Consider the following 24,343-nt stretch of genomic DNA (forward strand, 5'->3'; position numbering starts at 1 on the left):
TACTATGTAAAAACAGTCTCCAGCCAAGACCATGCTCTTCAAGGGACTTGGACCTGGGTGGCCGCCTGGTCCTTATCACGGGGTAGGAGGTACCACTGAGAACTGATTGCGCTCCAGCCCCCAAAAAAGGCCACACAGCTCTACAAACAGAAACTTTAAGTATTGCCAGAGTTCCTCAAGAAGACTCATGCCACCATATTGCGAGACCTCCTTTCAATAAATCTGTCCTTTATTTCACTTATGGGGCACTCACACACATGGTTTATGGACAATGAACCTGGTGGTGGACCACATTTCCCTCTTTGCTTTGGCCGCTAGGAAGTTCAGAATAAATTTATAACCCACTTACAGCAAGTACATAGCATCACATGCTGTGTATATGCTAAAAAGCTCTCTGCTGGCTTTTTAGCATTTTCCTCTCTCTATTTTCCCTTTCCTATACACTTTTTTTTTAAATAAATTTATTTACTTTATTTATTTATTTTTTGGCTGCCTTGGGTCTCCGTTGCTGTGCACAAGCTTTCTCTAGTTGCAGCGAGTGGGGGCTGCTCTTCATTGCGGTGCATATGCTTCTCATTGAGGTGGCTTCTCTGGTTGAGGAGCACAGCCTCTAGGCACGCGGGATTCAGTAGTTGTGGCACACAGGCTCAGGAGTTGCAGCTCGCAGGCTCCGGAGGCGCAGGCTCAGCGGCCATGGCTCACGGGCCTAGCTGCTCCACGGCATGTGGGATCTTCCCAGACTAGGGCTCAAACCTGTGTCCCCTGAATCGGCAGACGGACTCCCAACCACTGCGCCACCAGGGAAGCCCCTCCCATACACTCTTAATAATTTACTCATACAGTTTGGTATTAGATAAGTTTCAAGAAGCCACCTCAAATCCTGTGTCCAGGTAGATAAAAATAAAAAATATATTTCAATCCAGGCTCTCTGGACCAGTTATTTTCCCACAGGGACTCTAGATAGAGTGTACTCACCCCGCATGCATGAAGATGTAGGTCAGGTAACGCCAAGCCTGTGCTCGGAGCTGTGGATGGTAAACCAGTGAGTTCTTCAGGTATCGTGGATGGGTTACCTGCAGCACAAACTGGTCCAGCGACACCCCATTATAGAGGAAAAAGGCAACCTGGATGAGAGCACAGAATGAAGAGAGCCTGTTACTAGGTGTGAAACTGCCCAGGAAGCCCTCTTGTGCTGACCTTTGGAATCCCTACGGAAGGAGGGACATCCCGACGACTAGAGCCAAGCTAGCTCTGCACCATCTCTTACCCCACTTCTGTTCGATTATTTTGTTAAATGTTCACAAAATGGTCTCTGCCCACATTTCCTCGGTGTTAAGCAGGAAGGGTTTGTAGGATTTTAAACTTTAATTCAGATAATAACTCACATACCCACTTGGGGGCTGAGGCAATTCCACGTAAGTTGATTAAAAAAAAAAAACTGTGGTAAAATACACATAAGGTAAAATTTACCATCTTAACCATTTTAAGTGTACCGTTCAGTGGTATTAAATACATTCATAATGTGCAACCACCACCAACATCCATTTACAGTATTCTTTTCATCTCGTAAAACCGAAAGAAACTCTGTACCCATTAAACATTAATGCCCATACCCTGCCTCCCAGCCCCTGGCAATCACCATTCTGCTTTCTGTTTCTATGAATTTGACTACTCCAGGGACTGCATATAAGTGGAATCATACAGTATTTGTCTTTTGTGATTGGTTTATTTCACTCAGCATAACGTCATCAAGCTATAGCCCTGTTGTAACACATGTCAGAATTTCCTTCCTAATAATCCTCTGTATGTATCTACCACATTTTGTTTATCCATTCATCTGTCAATGGACACTTGGGTTGCTTCCACCTTTCAGCTATTGTGAACAATGCTGCTATGAACATGGGTGTACAAATATCTCTCTGAACCCCTGTTTTCAATTCTTTGGGGTATACACCCAGAAGTGGAATTGCTAGACCATGTAATTCTGTTTAATTTTTTTGAGGAACTGCCATACTGTTTCCCACAGTGGCTGTACCATTTTCCATTCCCACCAACAGTACACAAGTGTTTCAATCTCTTTGAATTCTCACCAACACCTCACATAATTGTTCTTTTTTTTTTTGGCTGCACTGTGTGTCATATGGAACTTCCCCATCCAGGGATTGAACCTGTGCCCCCTGCAGTGGAAGCGTGGAGTCTTAACCACTGGACCGCCGGATAAGTCCCACATAAGTTAATTTTAAAGATGACTGATGTGTACTTGTTTAAGCCCTAAGAGAGTATTTATTTGAACTATTTTTTCCTGGAACTCTTTTTCTTTCTTTAAATATTATTTATTTATTTGGTTGCGCTGGGTCTTAGTTGCAGCAGGTGGGCTCCTTAGTTGCGGCTTGCCAGCTCCTTAGCTGTGGCATGTGAACTCTTAGTTGCGGCATGTATGTGGGATCTAGTTCCCTGATGAGGGATAAAACCCAGACCCCCTTCACTGGGAGCACGCCACCAGGGAAGTCCCCTGGAACTCTTTCTAGAATGCAAAATTCACGTCCCTTAATTTTAAGGATGTCTCAGGTATTGATCTGGGCTATAGGAGCGATGTCTTCTCCAGTAACTGATAGGGGTTTTGCTCCTATACTAAATGGTCCCAAATTCTTGTGTTTCTTTACGACTCACGTTTGCTTTTACATTTTCTTTTGTCCTCTCCCGCAATGCCTGGGTCTCAGCATGTTGCTGACCAGGTACTACAACAAGGTTCTTACTTCTTATTGTTGGTTGGTAGGGGGCCCCTTCTAGTAGCTTCCCACCATGTTCACTCTGTTATGGACTCAGAAAACCAGGTTACTAGAACTGTATGTAAAACAAAAAACTTGGGCTTTAGTATAAGGACTCTGAAACAGTTATTTCATCATTTTCCAGTTTCTTCTAGATTGGTGGCTTGAGATTACACAGCTGAGGTTTCTGAAAATCTGAAACCAATCTGGACACAGATCTGACTCCTCTGGATGACCTTGGGCAAATTATTTTAATTTACTGGTCCTCAGTTTCCCCATCTGGAAATGGGGATACTAATTCTTACACTTCCACGGTGATCGTGAGGTTTAAAAACGATAAAGTACGTGAGGAGCAGGCATGCACTGAGGGAAGGCAGCTGTAATTAGTGTGTGGCTAAGCCCTCCTGGGCTGAGCCTGGGAATGGCTCAGGCCTCCCAGCAGCTGGACTCCCGGGGCTCTCTGGGAGCCATTCTGTCCACCTAACACCATGGGTACAGGTGGCCTGGGAGCAAATACAGCTTCCAAGACAGCTTGTTATTATTGGTCCTCAAATAGAAGTTAATAAGTAGACCAACACAGTAAGTGCTTGGAAAACAAGTCCAAGAATATCTCAGAAAAATCACAACTTCCACACGTACTTGGATGAAGCCAGAGCAACACAGGAGCTCTAGCCTGCAATCCAGATATTATGACTTAGAAAAAAAGAAGAGGGACGCCATGAAGCTTAATGATCCTGCAGTTTGATTCAGCAGGAACTTTACAAGAACATATGCAGGGGCGGTAAGTAGGCCCCTGGTTCTGGAAGAGAAACGATGGAGATTATTAAACGCCCAAGGGAAGCCAAGCATTGGTTAGTTCAAGAGCTGGGGTTGGGAGGCCCGCTGGTTCTTGGGCTGAGGAGCAGAACGCATTCAGAGTTCCTCATACAGGAGCGCTGATGCAGAAGGCGGTACTTGGATTCTGCTGCATAAGCATGAGACTTTTAGGATAACAATAGGTATGGATGATTTCCTAAGGGGAGAATGTTCTTGCAAAATACATGAAGCCCACATCTACCTGTTCATATAGGCTCCCTCCCATATGTATTTGTGCAATGCTTTTGTGTTCAGAAAGCACCACCTGCCATTCTCTGGCTCTAAATAGGGGAGTCCTGTGGGAAAAGGAGGGCAGGTCTGGTTATTCCTACTTTACAGGTGTCCCAGGGGAGCACACGGCTCGTCCACGTTACTCACTCCAGGAGGAACTAAAAGAAGGTGTCTTCATGAGTTAGCCTGGCTAAATCCCCGAATCAATGAGCTACTGACACTGTTTTTGCTGCTGTTGGTTTTGGTGGAGGTGGTCACATGGGATTTTGCTGCAGGGCGTATTGCTTAAAGTCATGATCTCTGTAATCTCTCTACGGTCCGGGGTTATAACAACACTTGCATGCCTTGTAACAGGGCCTGACTTGCAGTGACTTGCCCTTCCCCTCATGATCTCAGATATCCTCTTGACCCTCCGGCAGCCCCTTCTCCACCCTCGTCCTTGCCTCCAGCAGCGTCACTGTGATCATGAACCAGGGCGGTGGGCAGCAGGTGTAGCTGTCGTAGTACCACTTCCGGTCAATCTCCCGGGGCAGGGTCTCGTATGCCACGTGGCGGATCAGTCGCTGGGAGAAGTTCAGCCCCTTCTCCTCCAGCAGGGCCTTGCTGCAGAGCCTGCGGTTGCCCTGCAAGATGGCCTGGCGGAAGCTGTTGGACCGCTTGTTGCTCATCTACACAGGAAACAGGGCAGGGGAGGGGGGTCAGAACCGGAGTCTCAGGGGAGCCCCATCCCGTTTTCCCAGCCAGCACATTCCGTAGCCCAACCAGGCCTGATTCTACCTTCCTCTTTCTTCTGTAATAATAGTTAACAAGAAGTTAAATGTAATAGTTAACAAGAAGCAATACTCACTGAGCTCTTATGTGTCAGGGGCTGTTCTAAGCACATCTCAGCTTGGCTCATTGATGCAACTAGTCTGCCTGCTAGATAAAGACCATGAACATCCCCATTCTGCCAGACAGGAGACCAAAGCATAGAGAGTTTTAGGAATCCATCAAGTTCAAACCCAGTAGGGCTCCAGAGCCTGTATTCATATCCCTTCCACCCACTTGTCCATTATCCATCACAATTTCCTGAGCAACTACTAAGCATCAGGTGTTGCCAGACATGGGGATACAGTGGTGCTCAAGACAGATAAGTAACCAGCAATAAGTAACGGTTCAGAGTGAAGGCTGCTGTGGGAGCACACAGGAAAGAGTCCAACCCGGTCCCAAGGTAGTCAGGGAGGGCTTCCTGAAGGAGGTGGCATGGGTGAGAACTGAAGGATAAGTAGGGGTCAGCATCCTTGGTCCCCGGAACCAGAAACCAAAGCTGTGCTTGTGGAAGATCATCAGCCCTGAGTGCCTCCAAGGGAACTGTGATGCTCAGGGAGCCCCAGGACTGGCCCCTCCCCAGGCAGAGTCCTGGCTGCCTCACCCAGCGGTCAGCCTGACCCCCAGAGATCAGAGGCGGTCCTACTGACTTCCAGCCTCCCAAGGCTTCTGTTATCTCCCACCCACCCTCCACGACCACACTCTAGACCCTTCCTACGGGGAGATGTCCTAAAGACACAGCTCTCCCAACCCCAGAGCTCACAGTGCCACCAGGGGCTGCTCTGTGGTTGCTGGGTGGGGATTATCTATATATTCCCGGGACTGTGGGCCCAGCAGGGACATCAGGTTAAAACTGAAGGCGGAAAAAAAAAAAAAAAAAACTGAAGGCGGGAGTCCAGACAGGGCTGGGGAGGTGAGCCAGCCCAACCAAGGCACATGGGTTTGAAGCCCTGTCAGGGGGCAGGGAGCTGGGGAGGATCTGGGTTCAGACCAGGCCAGGTGGAACAAGCCTCCATCTGCAGTGCCCCGTCCCCTCTCCTGGGTTCGGCACACACCTGAAAAACCTGGCTTAAGCCTCCCTCATCCAGCAGGCCTTCCTGGATGAACCCCTTCCAACGATGCCCTATTCCCATCCCCTCCACGCCTGCAAAGCTTGGGTCTGGTTCTTAGTGGCTTGGCGGTTCTGTAAATGCGGATGGGACTTGGGGCTCCATGATCACTACAAGCCCAAGATAAGACCATGTCATCAAATTAGTTTGTAGCCGTCCTCTCCCCCAATCCCTGGATGTGTACATGCACATGTGCGTGTACCACACATATACTCACAAACAATACATCTGCAAGACCCGTGGTGGGAAGGAGCTCAGCATAAACACAGGAGAAGCAGTGTGTACACACATACACACTCACCATTCAGCTGTGCCCCGATGTGCCTAGAACTGTGCCGGGCACAGCAGCAGCCATGGTCTCTGGCCTCACGGAGCATACAGGAGAGACAGATGCATAAATGGCAGCAAAAGAGGATGTCATCTTCGTTATTTGGTGTGTAGTATTATCCCCACGTTATAAAGACGGGGATGAGAGCTTGGAGAGCGTAAGTAATTTCCTCAGGGGACCCACAGTTATTAAATCACAGAGTCAGGATTCAAATCCAGATCTGCCTGACTCTGGAGCCCATGCCGGCTCATGTGCAGCTTTTTTTTTTTTTTTTTTTTTTTTTTTGCGGTACGTGGGCTTCTCACTGTTGTGGCCTCTCCCGTTGCGGAGCACAGGCTCCGGACGCGCAGGCTCAGTGGCCAGGGCTCACGGGCCCAGCCGCTCCACGGCCTGTGGGATCTTCCCGGACCGGGGCACGAACCCGTGTCCCCTGCGTCGGCAGGTGGACTCTCAACACTGCGCCACCAGGGAAGCCCTCATGTGGAGCTTTTGTGCCAATTAGATAAGGGAGCCTTTCCTTCCAGGTGGATGCACCCATTCCAGGCCTTGCTGAACAAAGCCCAGGCCAGATTTCAGCCCCCATTCCTCTCTCTGCCCAGCATCCTTGTGCAGTCCACAACCTGCACACCCATACATGACAACCCTGGCCACTCAGCTGTAATGCAATGTGGTCTGTGCTATAAGACAGGCCTGTGCAAAGCACTGCGGGGGCTCTGGGTAAGGTTGGTTCATTCTGCCTGGGTTGGGGTGGGAAAGGGCTCACAAAGGATGCAGAGGAGTTAACCTGGTGGAAGAACATTAGAGGCAACAAAAACTTTCAAACACTTCTTCTTATTTAATCCTTGCCACAACCCTGAAGAGGGTCTCCTTTGGCTTCATTTTACAAATGGGAAAACCGGGGCTCAGTTTTGCCACTGAGTGGCAAAGGCAGAGCCTGTCGCAGGACCCAGGCCCACCTGACTCCAGCCCCTGAGCTCTCTGCCCTGCCCAGAGCTTCCCCCCTGGTGAACCCCTTCTTAGTCTTGGCCTCCAGGGCAGCCCTGCTCACAAGAATCCAGGCTATGGCTGGCTGCTCCAGCTCAGAATTCAAATAGAGAAATCTCGATGGTAACAAGTGATCTGCGGTTGCGGATTCACACGGACGACTCCACGCACCCCCAGCTGGAGAGAAGCAGCTCCCCTGGCCCAGCCATGCCCTCACTCTGCCCTGGGCTGAGCAGGGCATGCAGCAAACACGCTGGTGCTGGGGCTGTGGACGAGCCGATGCAGGCTCAACTCCGTGGCCTGGTCTTTGCTGGCACTGCTGGGTTCCCAGTCACGGGGCTCACCTCCACGGCCCATCCCATGTTTCCCAACTGTCCCCAACTCCCCTGCTTACCTGAGCTCTGCACCCCCGCCCTCTGGGAGATCTGCTCCCTGGGTCCACTCTGAACAGCAGGTTTCTTCACCACTAAAAGCCCTACAGCTGCTCCCTGCAATCACGCTAACCTCTGGGCAAAGGCAGGTCCTTAATCAAGAGGCAATTAAAACAACGCCAAAGCCCACGCATCCACATCAGAGAGCAAACCTGGCACGATGGCAGGTCCTGGCTCCTCCATCACTGATGCTTTTGAATTCCAAGAGCCTGGGGACTTCACACCAGTCATTTCATGGGTGACAAGAAGAGGGGCGACTGTTTCCATTTCACCAACAGGGAAACCAAGTGGGGCCTTCCGGCCTCGTGTTCACGCTGCTAGTTCATGCAGCTTCTACTCATGTGCCATCCACCCCACAGAGGGATGCTTCCTGCTTAACCCCACTCCAATCCCGCCACAGTAGCCCCCGGGACAGCACAGCAGTAACCCCAGTGAGGAGGAAGTCCTGACTCCAAGACACCAGACCACTGGGCAGGACTCACGGGCCTCCCGTCTCCAGCCCCTCCGACAACCCAGGACAGCTGTCGGCAGGTCTGATGAGCTCAGGCCTTCACCCATGCGCCCCGTTGCTCCCGAAAGGTCTGCCCTGATCCTCCCAACATCCACTCCCCAGCTCCTCTCCTGCCAACGATAACCTCCCACCTCCCACTCCAAATCCTTCCTTTCTGTGGAAATGACCCCACTCCCAGCTCCACGGGTGGGCACTGATTGGTTTGATTCAATCAGCACAACCCACTGGCCCAATCTAGGCCAACTGGAGGAAGGAAATCCCAGGCCTCACGTGGGAGCTCCCAAGTCCCTCTCCTCCCCTGCGTGGTGAGGCCTGAGGGCATGAGGGCTGGAACAGCTGCAGCCACTTTGCTGCCACGATGGCAGGGTCTGGAATTGCCTGGGGCTGTTTTGAGTAGTGCTGACACTGCAGAAAGCAGAACTGACAGATAAAGAGAAATTGGGTCCTTGGTGATTTCCTTTCACCTGCCGAAGCCTGCACTTTTTCAATGCTGCAGACCAACAGATCCCATTAATTATCCAAAAGGATCCTCTAAGCCACACCCCCAAACAGGCCTCTTCCAGTGGCGAGGGGCCCAGAGTGCTCACCAGGTTGACAAAATCCTGGTAGCCGATCTGCCCGTCGGCATGGCTGTCGGCGAGAGCCAGCAGCACCTCCCTCTTGTGCGGGTCCAGCTTGGAGCTTTGGCTCTCCAGGAGGCTCCGGAACTTACATGTGCTGATGTAGCCCGTGTTCCCAGGGTCAAACTGAGGGAGAAGCACACACAGCAGCGGGGTCAGAAGGGCTCCGTCTCCCTCTCCACACTGCCCCGGGTGCCCCATCACCGTCACCACTCACAGCTCCTGTCTCCAGCCCTCTGCTGACAGAGGGCTAGGCGGCACCTGGGATGTTTCCAAGGCCCCCGGGGGAAACATCCAAATAGGGCGGACAACCACTTACAACCCTAGAAGGCCCTGGAGACCTTTGAGATCGCCCAGCGCAGCCCTGTGGTGCGTGGAGAAGGGAAACGGAGGTTCAGAGAGGTTATTACTCTGCCCTTACTCTTGACCCTGGACAAGGGGAAAGAGGGAATGAAAAGGCGATGAGTAGAGGAACATGAGGAAATCTGGGGCCTGGGGCAGAGGGACTGAGCGGGGAAGGCACGAGGCCCCGGGCAGTGGGGAGCACAGCCTGGACAGCGCTTCCGCATCTGCCTGCCAGCCCCTCTCCCACGCCTGCACCCACGTACACCCCACAACCTGCACACGGGGCTCCCCAAAGACACTGCGCTCTGAGTGTTTGGTTGTTTTTCTTTATTTTTGGGCCATGCCACACAGTATGTGGGATCTTAGTTCCCAGACCAGGGATCGAACCCGCGTTCCCTGCATTGGAAGCTCGGAGTCTTAACCACTGGACCACCAGGGAAGTCCCTGGTTGGATTTTTGACGCTGCCCTTTTCCCTCTGCAGCTTTGCACACGTGGGCACCTCTGCCTAAGACTCCCTCTCTCCCCTTGTCTCCCTGGGAGACTCCGACTCACCCTTCCGACTCCTCAGATGTCCCGCGTCCAGGGAGCCTTCCCCCAACACACGATCTGCATCCCCTGCATGTCAGACTGCCCTCTGGCCTCCACCCTGCACTGGCCTCCATTTTCAACTCCTTGCAGGTCGGTGCACAACTTTCCCCGGGGCTTAGAGCACAGAGCCGGGCAGAGTCGGCACTCAGTGAAGATTTGTTGGGTGAACAAGTGGATGTTTGGGTGAAAAGACAGATACCCATTTTCCAAGGAAAGGCTCACAGGTTCAGTTAGAAAAGGGGCTTATTCATCTCTCCCAGAGAAGCACATAAGCTTTCTGTCACCCTTCCATCGCCTCTCCTTCCCTGCAGAGCCCAGTGTCCCCACTCAGTACACACTAACGAGCTGCCAGGTTGCCCAGGGAAGTCCTGTTCACAAACCTCGTCCCCACATGAATTCACTGCACACGGAGGTGCTGCTGAGATTTTAAAAGGCAGACAGACGTCCGCGTGTGCATGACAAGGGAGCCCGAAGACCGAACCCACCTTTCCCTCTTTTCTGGATAAGGTCAGTGAAGACTATTTTCGGAAGGCTGATGCTGTGTGCAGCCTGTCTAAGACAATCCAGGAGAAAGAGCCAAGAGTCACAAGTCATGACTCCTTCAATTCTCCCCAGAACTCAACGAGAGAGGACCTCTCTAATGAGGCCTATTTAAACATCTGCCTGTGTACCCAATCCTCCACCCAAAATACCAGATTTCAGGGATGACACCTCTTCGGTTCCCACCATCGAGTACTTTAGGAAACTCACCTACCCTCCGTTCCAGAAAGACCTTTACGAGTAAAAACGCCTAATATTTGCTGAGTGTTTTCATGGGGCCAAACACCACACCAAGCACTTCATGTAAATATATGATTTCTTTGATCTCCTACCGCGACCTTATGAGCGGGTCCTATGATTAGATCTCCATGTCACAGATAAGGAAGCAGAGACACTGGAAAACGAGCACAGAGAGGTTAAGTGACATGTCTGCAAGTGGCAGAGCCAGGATTCCAGACCCGGGCAGCCCGGCACTGCCTCTAACCACTGGCTGCTGCTGACCGTCAGCCTCTAGGGCCTCTGCTCTGCTGCTCAGAAGCCAAATGTCAAAGGTCAAAGAGGTGAGTGCAGGCCCGGGAGCGGAGGGGCTCCAGGAGCCTCACGGGCCCACTCTACACAGATTTTTTAAGCAGGAAAGAGCTCAAACAGCAACAGTTCTGATCTCCTTATAGCTCAGACAGGAAATGACGCCTGGAGTGGCAAAGTGGAGACGGCAGCTAGGGAGGGTCTCCTTCTCTGCCTGGGACCCCTCCCGTCCCCACAGGCTGGCACTGGCTACAGGGACTCACCAGCCTGGCCCCTGCCTGGGCCCACGTGGCCCTCGTACTGGGTGGGCTGACGTGGGGGATGAGAAGCAGCCCTGAGCCCTGGGAAGATCCATCCCCTCCCTAACCCTCCCCTGGTGAGCACGGCAGGGGGCAGTGGGCTGCTCACAGCAGGGAGCCTCTGCTGCCCAGCCCGGGGGGAGGAAGCCAATCCCCGCCCCGGGGGCCCATCCGCGGCTGGGGTGGGGGGCAGTGGGGTGGAGGCGCTGGGATCAGGCAAGGGCCCCTCTCCCTCATTCCAGCTCCAGACAAAGGACCACCTGCTCCCCTGCTCTCCCTCCCCCTCCAGGGCTCCCTGCTGTCGTCCTAGTGACAGGGGCTGCCCTGTGGCTCCTCCCCCTACCCCCCACCAGGGCCTGCCAGGCCTGCCCCTAGCACATTACAGGCTCCAGACCGCAGAGAAGGAGCTGGAAGCCGGCCGAGCCTCCCTTCTCTGCCAAAACTCTACCTTTCGTGCCAGGGCCAGACAGCCCAGACAATGGGGGGGGGGGGTCATCGCTACGCTAATAATGAGGCCTCAGGGATGAAGGAGGGGGACTGGGGGAAAGGGTGGGAGAGGGAGGGAGGGGCCAGCTGCCTGGGCTCCACAGATGTACACGGGACACCTTCCAACCACAACCCCAAACACCTGGGAAGATGAGGGCAAGAGCCCCAGCTGACAGGGGGCAGGGGGCACGGGGCGGGGGGGTAGTGCAGAGAGAGGGAGCGAGGGGGAGACAAAAAGAAACACACAGAGAGGATTCGTGCAGAGGCGGAGAGAGGTGGGTACCACTGCCCTGACGGAGCTTCTAAAGGAGGCTGCGAGCAGCAAGGCAAAAACCTCACTCTGGTCTCAGCCACTTACCAGTTTGTGTGATTGAGGGTAAACATCTCGAGTCATAACTGCCTCAGTCTCATTCATCAAGCAGGGGCGAGCGTGCCCTCGGGGTGCGCTGGGTTGAAGCAAACGCAGCGCTGTGCTCTCCAGGGCCCAGGGCCGCCCGGACTCAGTGTCCGGCTCCACTTGCCTCATTCAAAGCGAGGAGGGAGCAGCCCTGCCATGGAGGCTGGGCCGACCCTCCTGGACACCATTCCCGCCTTTGGGCCTCCTCAAGGGCAGCTTTGGGGACAGGATCATACAAGCACCGTGGTTTGGAGCTTTGGGGGTAACAAACCCTACAAATGCAATTTCCTTGTCAATAATGTACTGAAGGCCCCGAAGCTCCCCGTCCTGGGTGCTCCATGACCCAGATTCACCCACTTTGGACTGAAGGGGGGCTCTTGGAATGAGGTCTAGGCTGGGTGGGGTTAGTCTGGGGGTGGCGGGGCAGCGGGAGGAATGGGGCTGTGAACAGCCGCAGGCAGAGGCCCCTTGGAGAGCCAGGAGCATCCTTGCAGCTGCCTCCCCAGTGCTGTGCAAGGCCGGGTGTGTGTGTGCATGTGTGTGCATGTGTGTGCGTGCGTGCGTGCGTGCGTGTGTGTGTGAAGGGGGAGTCCACATTCAGCCTGCGTGGAGGCTGCGGACACAGAAGAGGAGGAAAACACAAAGTGACGAGTGACCTTCCCACAGCTCCCGCCCACCTGCCTTGGCCTTGAAAAGAGCTTCAAGACTCCAGGGGCGCTTAATCCCACCAGCACCCAGCCCTCTGGCCCCTTAATCCTCTAGGTCGCCAGTTCTCCCCACCCCCGGCGCCCCACACACGCTCTGCCATATATATCCCATCTCCCGTCCTGGGCCCCCTCCTGGCTCACTTATGACCTTGGATGCAAAAAGGACCCACCGGATTCTCTCTGTACTGTTGCCACCCAGGGCTCTTCCCCTCCTCTGGGGCAAGGAGTTGGGGGAGAGTTCTGGAAGGAACCCCGGCCCCAGCTGCTGTGCCATCTTGGGCAGATCATCAACCACACTGCCTCACTTTCCCCATCCACCATGTAGTAGGAACTCTCCCTTCCTGGGGCGATGTAAGGTGGTCCGTCCCCAGCCCTGCATACCTAAGCATATGATATGCAAATGGGGGCTGGGGAAAGAGACATCCACAGCCCACACAGCCCATGGGAGCAGCTGATCTTCAATTCTGCATCCTTGCTCGGCCAAAGGGCTGACGGGAAATTTGGAATCAAGATGAGGCAGCTCACATTTGGGGGGGGGGGGAGGTCTGTGCTGTAGGAAGGACCTGGTGACACTGGAAAGAAGAACAGCAGGTCAGGAAATTGTAAGTCATGATCCAGGAGAGCTGAACGGAACCTCAGTGGTTTTCAAACTGCTCTGCAGAGTTCTAGGGGCTGGGGGACTTCCGAAGCCCAGCAACGTGGGGCGGGGGTTGCCAAGCGGCCCCGTTCTGAGTTGTTTTCTGTGTTTGCCTTCTGCATACTGCCTGGTTGAACAGCAACGACGGTGGCTGTGTATGCAGAATACCTGCCAGGTATCAGGTGCTAACTCACTGAAACCTCAGGTCACCCCCCTATGTCCTGGTTTGTCTGGGACAGTCCTGGCTTCTTACACCTACTGTCTGAGCATGACTTTTTTTTTTTTTTTTTTTTTTTTTTTTTTTTTTGGCCGTGCCTGCACAGCTTGAGGGATCTCAGATCCCTGACCACGGATCAAACCCAAGACCCCTGCAATGGAAGCACGGAGTCCTAAACACTGGACCGCCAGGGAAGTCCCTGGGCATGATAATTAACAATGTCCCTTTCACCCTCAAAATCCTCCCAATTTGGATAATCAATCATGCAGTCCCCCCATTTAAACCTCACAACAACCCTACGAGGTAGGTGCTATTTTACATGGGAGAAAAACGAGGCACCAAGAGCAGAGTTGCCCAAGTTTGAAGAGCTGGTAATTGGTGCAGGTGGACTCACATCCAGGGGGACGGGCCCAGGTCTTGCACTCTCCCATCATTAGGATGCTGTGGCTAAAAAGGGTCCGAGAGACCCCAGTTCAGTCCTCCCATTCGTTCATTTAACAAATACTTGCTAAGGATCGACTACGTGTCTGGCATCACACTAGCTTTATGGACAGGGAAGCAGGTGCAGAGAGCAAAAGAAACTAGTTCAAGGTCACAGAGCAAGTTAGTGGTCAAGATGGAAATAGCTCAGGGTTCCTCCACAGTGGTTGGCTGGTCCAGCATTGCTCTTCCTTGTTTTTCTCTGTCCTGTTCTGTCGTATGAAATATAACTGGCTCAGGGTTTCCCAGTGTGTGTTTCGTGGAACACCAGGCCCAAGACGGTGCATGAAATAAGGGTGCTGTGGTTCCAGAAGTTTGGGAAGCCCTTTTGGAAGGGCGTGATGTATAAAACCATATTAAAGGTTCTTCAAGATCTTACAGTGGAGAATCCTGTCTGATTCTGTTCAGCCCAGCATTTCCCAAACTTACTGGGTCTTTGATCATAATATTTTTTCACAGTAACACTCCATGGGACACAATCTGGGGAAAATGCATGAATCCATAGCAGAGTTACTTTTCCCTTTTGTGAAACCAGGCCCCTTTGTCAGTGGTTCCGAACCAGCCTTTCGCCTCCACCTCATGAGTGGCACAGGCCCTCGAGGCAGCTGACACTTTGTCCGGAGTCCTCCAGCCAAGTTAGAAGCCTGCCGGATCCAGGCCCCAGCCAGAGGGTTGAGGAGGGTGCCAGGCCCTGCGAGTGGCCGAGGAGGAAGGGACTGGCCTAATGGGCTGAGCTGAGCTTCCAGGGAACCAAGCCCGCAGGGTCTGGGATCTGCCTGCTCAGCACCCAGGACAGCAGCGCCACTTCTCCCCTCCCTGCTGCAGGCCCAGGAGCGCGGCCAAGGCTTCAGAATCCACCCAGCGGCAGCAAAGCAGAAGAGAAAGAAGAAAGGAACATGTCTATTTTATAGCTCTTATGTTACGTGTGATCTGCAGCAACTCATTTCCAGGACAATTACATGTCTGGTCCCTTCTCTCTCCCAGGGGGACCTCTCCCTCTCCTTCATCTCGAGAGGTCCATGTCCTCCGTGAGGGGTGTGGGAGCCCAGAGGTAGCACCTGGGGAGCCATCCTTGTGCAGACCTCTCACGCCTGGAAGGTGGGGACCTGGAGTCTAAGGAAGCCTCCCATCTCAGGCCCCACTGTCCCCGCTCTGTCCACTGAGACAGAATAAGCCCTGGGAAAGGACCCCATGGTATGCGTGCCGGGGCAGAGGAGGGTGCAGGCAACTGCCCCTCCCCACTTAGGGGGTTACCATGGCTCATCTGCTGGCTCCCTGCATCATCACCCGGCTTCTGAGCAGAGCGGAATTAACGAGGCTGCCCAGGGGTTTCCAGCTCAGCAGAGCAGTCCCCATCCAACAGCCACAGCCCACCAGGGAACTCAGGCCCATTCAGGGATATTTACAGCCCCATAAATTAGGCCCAGGCCTGCAGCTGCTGAGGTCAGGAGGCGAGGTTAGGGGAGTAGCAGCTTTCTCTAGCGCTTCTGCCTTGCAAATGAAGATGCTAATTTGCCCCAGAGAAAACCACCTCACACCATCCCCTGACTTTCCCCCCAGACCTGAAATACTCATTGGCACAAATATTTGATTGCTCTTATTCTCATATCAACCCTAGAGTATAAGTGTGATTCGTCCCATTTAACAGATATGGAAACTGAGGCACACAGAGACGAACGACTTGTCCAGAGGCACTTCAGTGAGTAGAACAGGGTACCATCGGGCCTGCTTTCAGCTGAAGCTAGGAGTGGATTTATAAAGACCTCAAGCCTCCCTGGGAAGAAGAGAGACCAGTTCCTAAAAGCCAGGTTCTGACCCCTCCTGCTCTCCAGTCTCCCCACATGGAGGCACGAGGGGCTCTGGTGCTCCCCTGGGATTTGGCCAGGCATCTGACAGCTGGGGAAGCTTCAGCAATTCGATGATTCCCAGTTACATTATTTCTGTTCTTACAGCTGCCACCCCAGGGTTCTGGGGGAGGGAGCTCATCCCTCTCAAGGGGCTTCTCCCAGAAGCTCCAAGTCAGGCTCCTGAACATCCCCCCCCCATAAGTCAAAGAGCTGAACCCCAGGATCTGAGGTTGGCAGGCTGATTAGGAAGCTAGAACACCCTCCCATCAGCAGAGAAGCGGAGGACGTCCTGGCCTGAATCCAGGCTGAGCTGCTGGACAATTGGCAAATTTCCAGAAAACTACCCAGCTCTCTCTCTCAACACCTGGGCCGTGAGAAGAAGAGCTCTCAGACTTTCCCCGGAAGGCAGAAAGCTGGGGTCAAGTGGGGGCCGCCTCTTTCCTCCAGGCCTGCTCATCTCCACCCTGAGAGAGAGCCTCCTGGAAGACCCTGCTTCTCCCGCTTCAAACCACAGAAGGCCTTGGAGGCGCACAGACTCTGAGGGGGCAGCTGGGGGTTGTGACTCAGAGACAGGCCCCTTGGGTCCCAGGAGCAGACGTAACACCTGTGCTGCCTCGCCCAGGTCCAACCATCAAGGACAACTGGGGACTGAAGCTGAGTCATGGCCATAAAGGTAGGAGTCCCAGGGGAGCTGCAGGCAGGGAGAGGTGGGAGGGTTCGAGCAGGGAGGGGTCTTAACCTGCCCCATCCCACCCCCTTCAGCCTAAACTCATTTCCTCTTGCTGCTTCTCCTGGAATCCACCAAGGGATCCCTCTGGTTCCCCAGAAAAGAGAGATCCAGGGAGAAGGAGGGGAGTGGGTTGTCCACAACTCAAGATGCACATCAGCTCACTTCCATAATAGAGAACAGCGCCCTGGGCCCAATCTCACAGTCGATCACCAGGAACTGCCAAATCTGAACACTGGGCAGAGCAGGCCCGCCCTGGGGTCTGGCCACGTGGTGCCCGATGCCTCATTCTCACCCTCACCCTCTGCCATGCAGGCAGCCAGTGAGCGGAGGGAAAATGCTTGGGCGTCCACATTCCCCCAGGCAGCCTCTATCCAAACACTTCTCTCCTTTCTTTGGAAAGTTCAGGAGGAATGTGGTTTTCCACCTCCTGCCCTGAAGAAGTCAGTTTGATATGGTGGAAGGAACCCCAGACTGGGGATCTGGACACTTTGATTCAAGACCTAGAACTATTACGTGGCCAGAGGTTATTTTGAAAACAGTGTTAATTTCTTTAAATTCCAGTAACGCGGTAACCACCTCCATATTTATTAGGGGCTCACCACACACTGTGCCACGTGCTATACACACACCATCTCATCAGGCCTCACCACAGCCCTGAGGGCAGGCAGCTTACTGATGAGAAAACCAAGGCTTGGAGAGGTCACCCGGCTTGCCCCCTGTCACACAGCGAGGAGGAAAACTGGGACCCGAGGCAGACTCCGTGTCCTCGCCCCTGCCTGAGTCACTCAGGGTGCCAAGAAAGCAGACGGAAGCCTGCGAGGCCCGGGTGCAGGAACACCGGTCAGAGAGGGAAAGAAAGCAGAGCCGGGCTCTAGTTCCAGCTCCGACATTACTGCACCAAGTGACCTCAGAAGGTCTCGGACCTCTGTTTCCTCATCTGCAAAGTGAGCAGATCGGACAAGATGCTTCCACCGACCTTCTACTAATCCACAGTCCTTGAGGTGGCGGCAGCCCCAGAAGGGCTGACACAGGCGAGGTGGCCGCACAGTCAGGGCCTGCCCCTGGAGAAGACATTAGAACCCAAGACAACATGTGCAGGGACGTAGCTGGACTTGTTCACTCCAGCATGTGCGTGCCTGTTCCGTGTCAGGCAGGCAGGAAGGCAGCGAGCAACCTCAGCTCCCTTGGTCCCGCTGCTCAACCGCTATCAAATGCATTTCTGGGAGTGGTCAGGGATAAAAGGGTTAATTCAGCATGACTGCTGGGGTCACTGGGCCAGGAGCAGGGTAGGGAAGCTGGCTTTGCGGTAGAAGGAAGTCCACAGACTTTAGGGGCCTGGACGCCACCTGATAAGGGGTTGGAGATGCAGAGCCTGAGTAAGGGAATCCCTCTCTGCTGGTTCATCCTGTGTCCTGGGGGCTGACTCTGGGGCAGGTGCTTTCTGTGCCGCTCTTCACTAATCCATGCAGCAGTCTCATCTGAACCTCTTTCCACCTCCCAGAACCCTCTTAAGCCAGCCTGCAGGGCTGCAAATGAGGCAGGCTTCAGGGTCAGGCTAAGGGAAGACCCTCAGGCTGGAGGCAAGGAGGCTGGACAGGGGAGACACTTGGGAAAAGCAAGCAGAAAAATCCTCTGGGCGCAGAAGTGGCTCTCTCTCCAGGAGCCGGGATTGGGAAGGAGCTGGTTTGGAGGCTTCGGCTTTTCCTATAGGGGCCTGGATCTCAGAAGCAGCCCTGTGCTTCTTCCAGCAAATTCTGGTTCCTGGTCAAAAGACAGTTGTCAAATGTCCACTGGGGGTTAAGACTCTGCGCTTGCACTGCAGGAGGCACAGGTTCGATCCCTGGTCGGGGAACTAAGGTCCCACATGCCACTCGGCGTGGCCAAAAAAAAAAAGTCCACTGGGTATCAGACATCACTAAGAGAGTTTCCACTTCCATTTAACTCCCACAGTCATCCCTGGAGTTAAAGATAACCCTCCCCATTTTAGAGATGAAGAAATTGAGGCTCGGAGAGCTCATGTTGCTTGACCCCAATCACAAAATCTGTAAGGCTTGAACCCAGCACTCTCTGACCCCACTTTCAGGGCTCTCCCCAGCAGCCCACGCAAGCAGCTCTGTGTTGTGTTCGTAGCATGTTTATAATTTTGGAGGGATAGTCAAGACTTGTCTGCTTCCCTTCTGGGAGATTAGCCAAGTTAGGGTCCCTTCTTGAGGTCTGGAACATGCATGCTCCTAGTCGGGAGGGAAAAAGGGAGACAGGATCAAGTTCCTCTCAATTCTCCCTTTTCCCTCTTGCTTGTTTGAGCTTGGAAAGCAATTGTGCTCTGTTGACTTAACAGAACTCTGCTCCAAACCCTTTTGCTCATTAAACATTTGGAGATCTTGACGGCATTTGTAAGGGTGAACCTGGAAATGGTTTTCCAACCCGAGAAACCTTTTATGGGTTAACGGGCTCCAGCCCCATACCTGCCATGGACCTGCTATTTGACCTTGGGTCCTTGAGGGCATCTCCCTGGAGTTCAGGAAGGGACTGAGAGTGAAACTATCAGAGCATAACCTGAAAAAGAGGAGCTTGTAGGAAACCTATGGGAGCAATAACTAAAGGGTACATTACCTGGGCACAATTGTCAATATCAGGGGAGAAGATCAGAAATCAAAAATAAACCTAACCACATATACAAATTTACTAAATGATACAATTTCTCAATATATAAAGGAAGGCTTTCTTGGGACTTCCCGGGCGGTCCAGTGGTTAAGACGCTGTGCCCTCACTGCAGGGGCCATGCATTCAATCCCTGGCTGGGGAACGAAGATCCTGCATGCCTCGTGGAGCAGCCAAAAATAAAAAAAAAAATTAACTAAGTAAATAAGTAAATAAATAAATTAAGCCTTTCTTAATAAGTGATGCTGGTGTAACTGGATAGGAATAGGATCTGGATGGAATAAAGAGTCAGACAATTTTTTTTTTTAAATCAGAGAAAAAACAGTAGGAAACAGAAGCACATATTTATGCGATCTGAAGAGGGAAGAAAAGTGTCTCGGCTCCAAAGCAACATAAGGAATCATGAAGAAAAGGCCCAACAGATTCAGCTGTAGAAAAATAAGACATCTTTACCATGATATTACACTATAATGACGGGTTAATATTTATGGTAACTTTAAAATCTAGTATTTAGGGAAACCATCCAAGGATATGAAAAGACAGTTTCCTTAAGGAGAAGTCCAAACAGGAAACAAACACCTGGAACATCTGGGGGTCAACGTGATGATCTTCAGGTTTCCTGTCTGTTGTAATTTCTGGGACCTGTGAGGAAACACTGGGGAGGGGGTGAGGTTGGGTGGCGTGTTACACCCCTGCTTGAGCAGACCAGACAAATGTCCAGGATGCCGGGGGTGGGCGGCGGCCAGGTAAACATCCAAGGGACTGGGGTCACCTGTTTTCTGCACCTCCAACTCCCCAAAAGGCATTCTGGCCATTGAGTTGAGGGGTGACCACATAGGACCAAAAGGCCAAGGTCATGGCTTAGAGCCCTTGGATCCAATTAGGGTCATGTTGGGTCAAAGGTACTCTACATGCTGAAGAACCAGACAGCACAGAGGCACCGGTCTAATTCCATTCCTAACACCTGGAAAAAGGTCCCAGCTGATCCTGGTTTGAAACCAGGTGACCACTGGCATCCCCCCCTTGACCCAAGATGGGAAGGAGGACCGACTGGGGCCAGCCTCCCAATCCAGTGACCTCGGGAAGGTGAATTCCAGGACCATATTAGTTTACAGGGATTCTGACGGATGTCATGTGAATCCTACCCCATTCAGCAGAGTTTGGCCCATCAGGGCTATTTCTGTAAGAAATCGTGGGAAGGCTGCCTGCAACCACCAGCCAAACGTTCTTTCCTGAGTGCACCAAGTTCACCATCACCAAATCCTTCCTTTAAGTAGGCCCAGAGGAAGAGTCAGAAAGGATAAGACCCCTCAGCTTTCCAAATAACCCGGCGTCCTTCTGAAGTTGTACATCCATTTATGAAGTTTCACACCGGCTTTGCATTCAGCCCTATCAGGGGAATGGTCCAGGTGGGCTGCACAAAGGAGGCGGAACAGACGCAGAGGGACTGGACATCTGCCAGAGGTCAGGCCCCCGCTCAGGAGCAGTTCTTCTCAAACACTAAAGCACCCATAGGAAGGAAAACAACAGAAACAGGCTGCTAAAGCCCCGTGAGGGCTGGGGAGCGGACCTAAGGCAGAACTGATCGTGAGAGAAAAAACTGTCCAGAGTTAAGTTTGGGGAGTTTCTTTCTGAGAATTAACGTTGTCTGTCCAGAATGTTTCTGAGTGGGCCTTCCCAGAAGCAGGTGGATGCTCTCTGTGACACCCGGGATCTCCCTGCAGTGGGACAAATGGGGTTTCATAGACCACGCGCTGACATGAGGTGCTATACAGTCTCTCTGCTCCCTCAAGTTCCAGATTCTTTCTCCTAAAAGTTTTCCTCCATTCGCCCAAATAGTTCATTTTACAATGTAAACACACACACACACACACACACACACACACACGCAGGGATTGGCAAAGGAAATTAATCAAAATGAGAAAGACACAGACAGAGGGAAAAAAAGAATGATACACTTTGTTCTAGGTTTGGATTCTAAATCTGGCAGGAGGTGTGAAGGGCTGGCAGCTTGCTGGTCGTGGCATCTGTGGCAGCAGGCAGCTCCCTCCTGCCTCAGGGCGTCAGGCCAGAAGTGTCTGTACTCCTAAGAGCCGGAGGGAGAGATGGTGTACCCCAGAGGGACAGGAGCGGCAGGATGCTCCCCAAGCCACAGCCAGGCCTTGTGTTGAGGTGGATGACAGCCCCCAATCCCCACCCCAGGCCCACCATGCCTTTCAAGCTGAATTCCGTGTTGTCAGTCCCACTTGGCCATCTGCATTTAGCTGACTCCTCAAACTGAACTGGTCTGAAACCAAAGTTGTCAATTTTACAAACCCCCCTGCCCCCAGCCTGACTTTTCCTTCTCCTCCTAGGTGCAGAACCTCAAAGTTATACATGTGGTTCACCTCATCTATTTGGGTCTAATAAGATCTTCCAATTCTCCCATCACCATGTCCCTCTTCCTTTCCACTCCCACTGTCATCTTCCAAGTCAAGGGCTTGTCTCCATTCATGGCAGCAGGCTTCTGGCCAGTTCCTCTCATCCCTGCAACCCATCTCACCTCTATCCCACTCTCACACAGGATCTTCCCAAAGTACTGCCTGGATCTGGTAACAAACTTGTCAAAAAAGCTTTCAAAGGCTTCCCCTGCCTCCAACAGGACGAGGTCTGGTCCGTGCTGCTTTTTCAGCTTTATCTACCTCTCCAACCCAACACGCTCCCTCTGGCCCAACCAGACTGGTCTCTTAAAGTCACACACACTTCATGGTATAGTCATTTTCACCCCAGGACCACAATGCTCACTATTCCCCCACACTGGGACAGCTCTTGCCACCTCTCCTTCTGCATCATGAAACGGGGAGGGAGAAGGAAACACATAACAACAGCACGCAACAGGAGTACCAAGCAAAGAAGAGAACCATTTCCCCGCTGAAGGTCAAATGTCCGTCTCCCGGTTCCAAAGACAATGCCTGGCACTTCCAACTCCATCCACCACGCCTAGGCTCTAAGCATTGCGAACAATCCCATACAAGTTTCCAGCTATGACTCCCCCATCCCTGCAGCAAAATTAGAGTAGAGTCAGCTTTCAGAAGTGCTCATATCGAGTCGCCCTTCAAGGATGGCAGAGATTTGACTTCAGTGGCTCTCTGATGGTGGAGGGGGAAGAGGAAAGGGGACGTTAACTTAAGCCCTTCCCCCTCCTCCCCAGCCCCAAAGGTGATCCCCTGGCATACAGAGAACGTCCCAGGCTTTCAATACATATTATCCAGTGTCTCCCTGGTATAAAGCCGGTCCTGGTGAAGTGGCGTTAGGAGGAGGAGGCAGGGAGGGAGGGAGGGATCTCTCAGGGGAGCCCCCCCGCCCCCCAAACCTGGAGAGCAGGACCGTTCATTTCCAGAGCTGCCTTAAGCCACGCCCCCACGTCACCGTCTCAGGAGTGCAGAGCTGGGGAAGCCCACGCAAGCAGGGAGACTGCGGGGAGGGCTGGAAGGAACGGGGTGGGGGGGGATTTAACTGCTCACATACCTGATCAAACAGGACTTTCCAGTGCTGGTAGAGAGGGAGGCCATGCAGGAGAGGAGGAAGAAGAGAGAAAGAAAGAAACACACTTATCACCAAGGCCTCTGTAGCCTCCCAGCGGCTGCCCAGGCTCAGGGACCCGCGCGGACAAGAGATCAGGAAAACCTGGGAGAAGCTTCCCAAACGAGTCTACACATAGCAAAGGTGGAGAACTCAGGTTGGGGAGAGACAGCGTCCCTCATTCTGGGACAGGCAGGAGGAGAGATCAGCAGAACAAGGGTATCCTCAACAATTCCTAAATAAAGTCGTCCAATTCTGTCCGAGGGCCTCTAATAACTTCTGCTGGCTAAAGCTTATCTCCGTGGGAATGCACGCCCAGGTGCAATTCCTGCAATTCCATCAGACCTGCTGCAACGGTCTCCACCTGCTGGGGGCCAATGACCCCTGTCAGGAAAATCCACCCCTGCATAAGCATTAACATTTTGCCTGTAGTTTGGGAGGAGGGGGTTTCCGCCTGCACTGAAACCCACCCCCGGCCTCTTTCCAGACTGAGTCTAAGTGATGAACACATGAGAGTCTGCCAGAGTGTTGGGGCCAGAAGCAAGTGAGGGGTTTAATCACAAGAGTTACAGGGGATACAACCCAATTCAGACTTTCCGGCTGAGGTCTGGCAGGTTGAGGGCCTGGCTTCACTTCCCTGTCCCCACCCTGAGAGGGAACGGGCAGGACGTCTGCCCAATATTTCACCTCTGTTAGCGGGTTAACCTCGGGAGGAAGAAGCTTAAGAAACTCCAGTTCCCAGGACTCCCCAGTGCCGGCTCTGCCCACGGCTCCCAGGACCGGAGGGAGGGAGACACAGCAGATGGCAGGGAAGCCCTCTAGGGCAGCCCCTCCCTATCCTCGCCCAGGGGACCGTCGCTGGCACCGACGCGGTCTGGGGCTCCTAAGCCCCCCTCTGGGAGCAAAAGCGCTCCCAGCACTCCTTCTCTCCCTCCTTCGGCCGGGCCCAGGGACAGGGGCCAGCTTGAATTTCAATCACTGTCGCGACAGGGCAGGTGCCGGGCGGGAGCTAATCCGGGAGCGGAGAAGGGGGTCGCCAGACCGGTCTGCGCCGCCGGGTTCCGGGGACTCTGCGGCGCCCGCTCCTTCCCCGGACTCGGAGAGCCCGCAGGTCGCGAGTGGGAGGGGAGGGGAGCCAAGCCACTGCTGTGACGCGGCCGCCTCTGCGGGAAAACGCCGTGTCCCAGGCACTGCACCAGCCGCGAGGAGGGGTCTCCGGCGGCCGACGGGTCCCCAGCACGGCGGCGGGCGCTGCGTTCCGAAGGGAAGCCCGGGGAGCCCAAGCAGGGGGTGGCGCGCGCGTTTCGGGGAGCCCGGTCCCTCCGCCCTCTCTCGCCCGTGGGGACCCGGCCAATCCGGGGCTCTCCCGCGTCACCCTGAAACCTCCCAGTTGCCCCGCGGGGGGCAAGCCGGGGGCAGCTCTCCCCCTAGAGCCCCCCAGAAAGTTTGCCCGGGCGGGGGAGAGGGCACTCACGTCCTCCGGCGCCGCCGGCGGCCGCTCCTCGGCCTCGGGTTCCAGCTCCTCGATGCGCTCCGCCTCGGCGCAGGCGGCCACTGCGGGGCCCGGGCTGGGGTGCTCGCCCATGCCGAGGCGGCGTCCGGGGCCGGGCGCGGCTGCGGGGCTCGTCCCGGGGCTCCAGGCTAACTTTGCGCCGCGGCGGCCGCGCCGCTCGGAGCT

The 24,343-nt window shown here is 53.7% G+C and overlaps 1 protein-coding gene across 2 annotated transcripts in view; it reads right to left on the reverse strand.

The window, feature by feature from the left end:
* The window catches only part of RHBDL3 (rhomboid like 3), a 43,980-nt gene extending 19,707 nt beyond the window's left edge, over positions 1-24,273 (reverse strand). For both annotated transcript variants that reach the window (XM_060290344.1, XM_030862132.2), the window contains exons 1-5: positions 24,140-24,273; positions 22,612-22,635; positions 8,612-8,770; positions 4,298-4,522; positions 976-1,124 (exon numbers count right to left, since the gene is read on the reverse strand). In XM_060290344.1, the coding sequence (XP_060146327.1) occupies positions 976-1,124; positions 4,298-4,522; positions 8,612-8,770; positions 22,612-22,635; positions 24,140-24,250 (668 nt within the window). In that variant the 5' untranslated portion in view covers positions 24,251-24,273. The remainder of the gene's footprint in view (positions 1-975; positions 1,125-4,297; positions 4,523-8,611; positions 8,771-22,611; positions 22,636-24,139) is intronic.
* Between the last annotated feature and the right edge of the window lie 70 nt (positions 24,274-24,343).

Source organism: Globicephala melas, chromosome 20, assembly GCF_963455315.2.
Source record: "Globicephala melas chromosome 20, mGloMel1.2, whole genome shotgun sequence".
Classification (NCBI taxonomy): Eukaryota; Metazoa; Chordata; class Mammalia; order Artiodactyla; family Delphinidae; genus Globicephala; species Globicephala melas.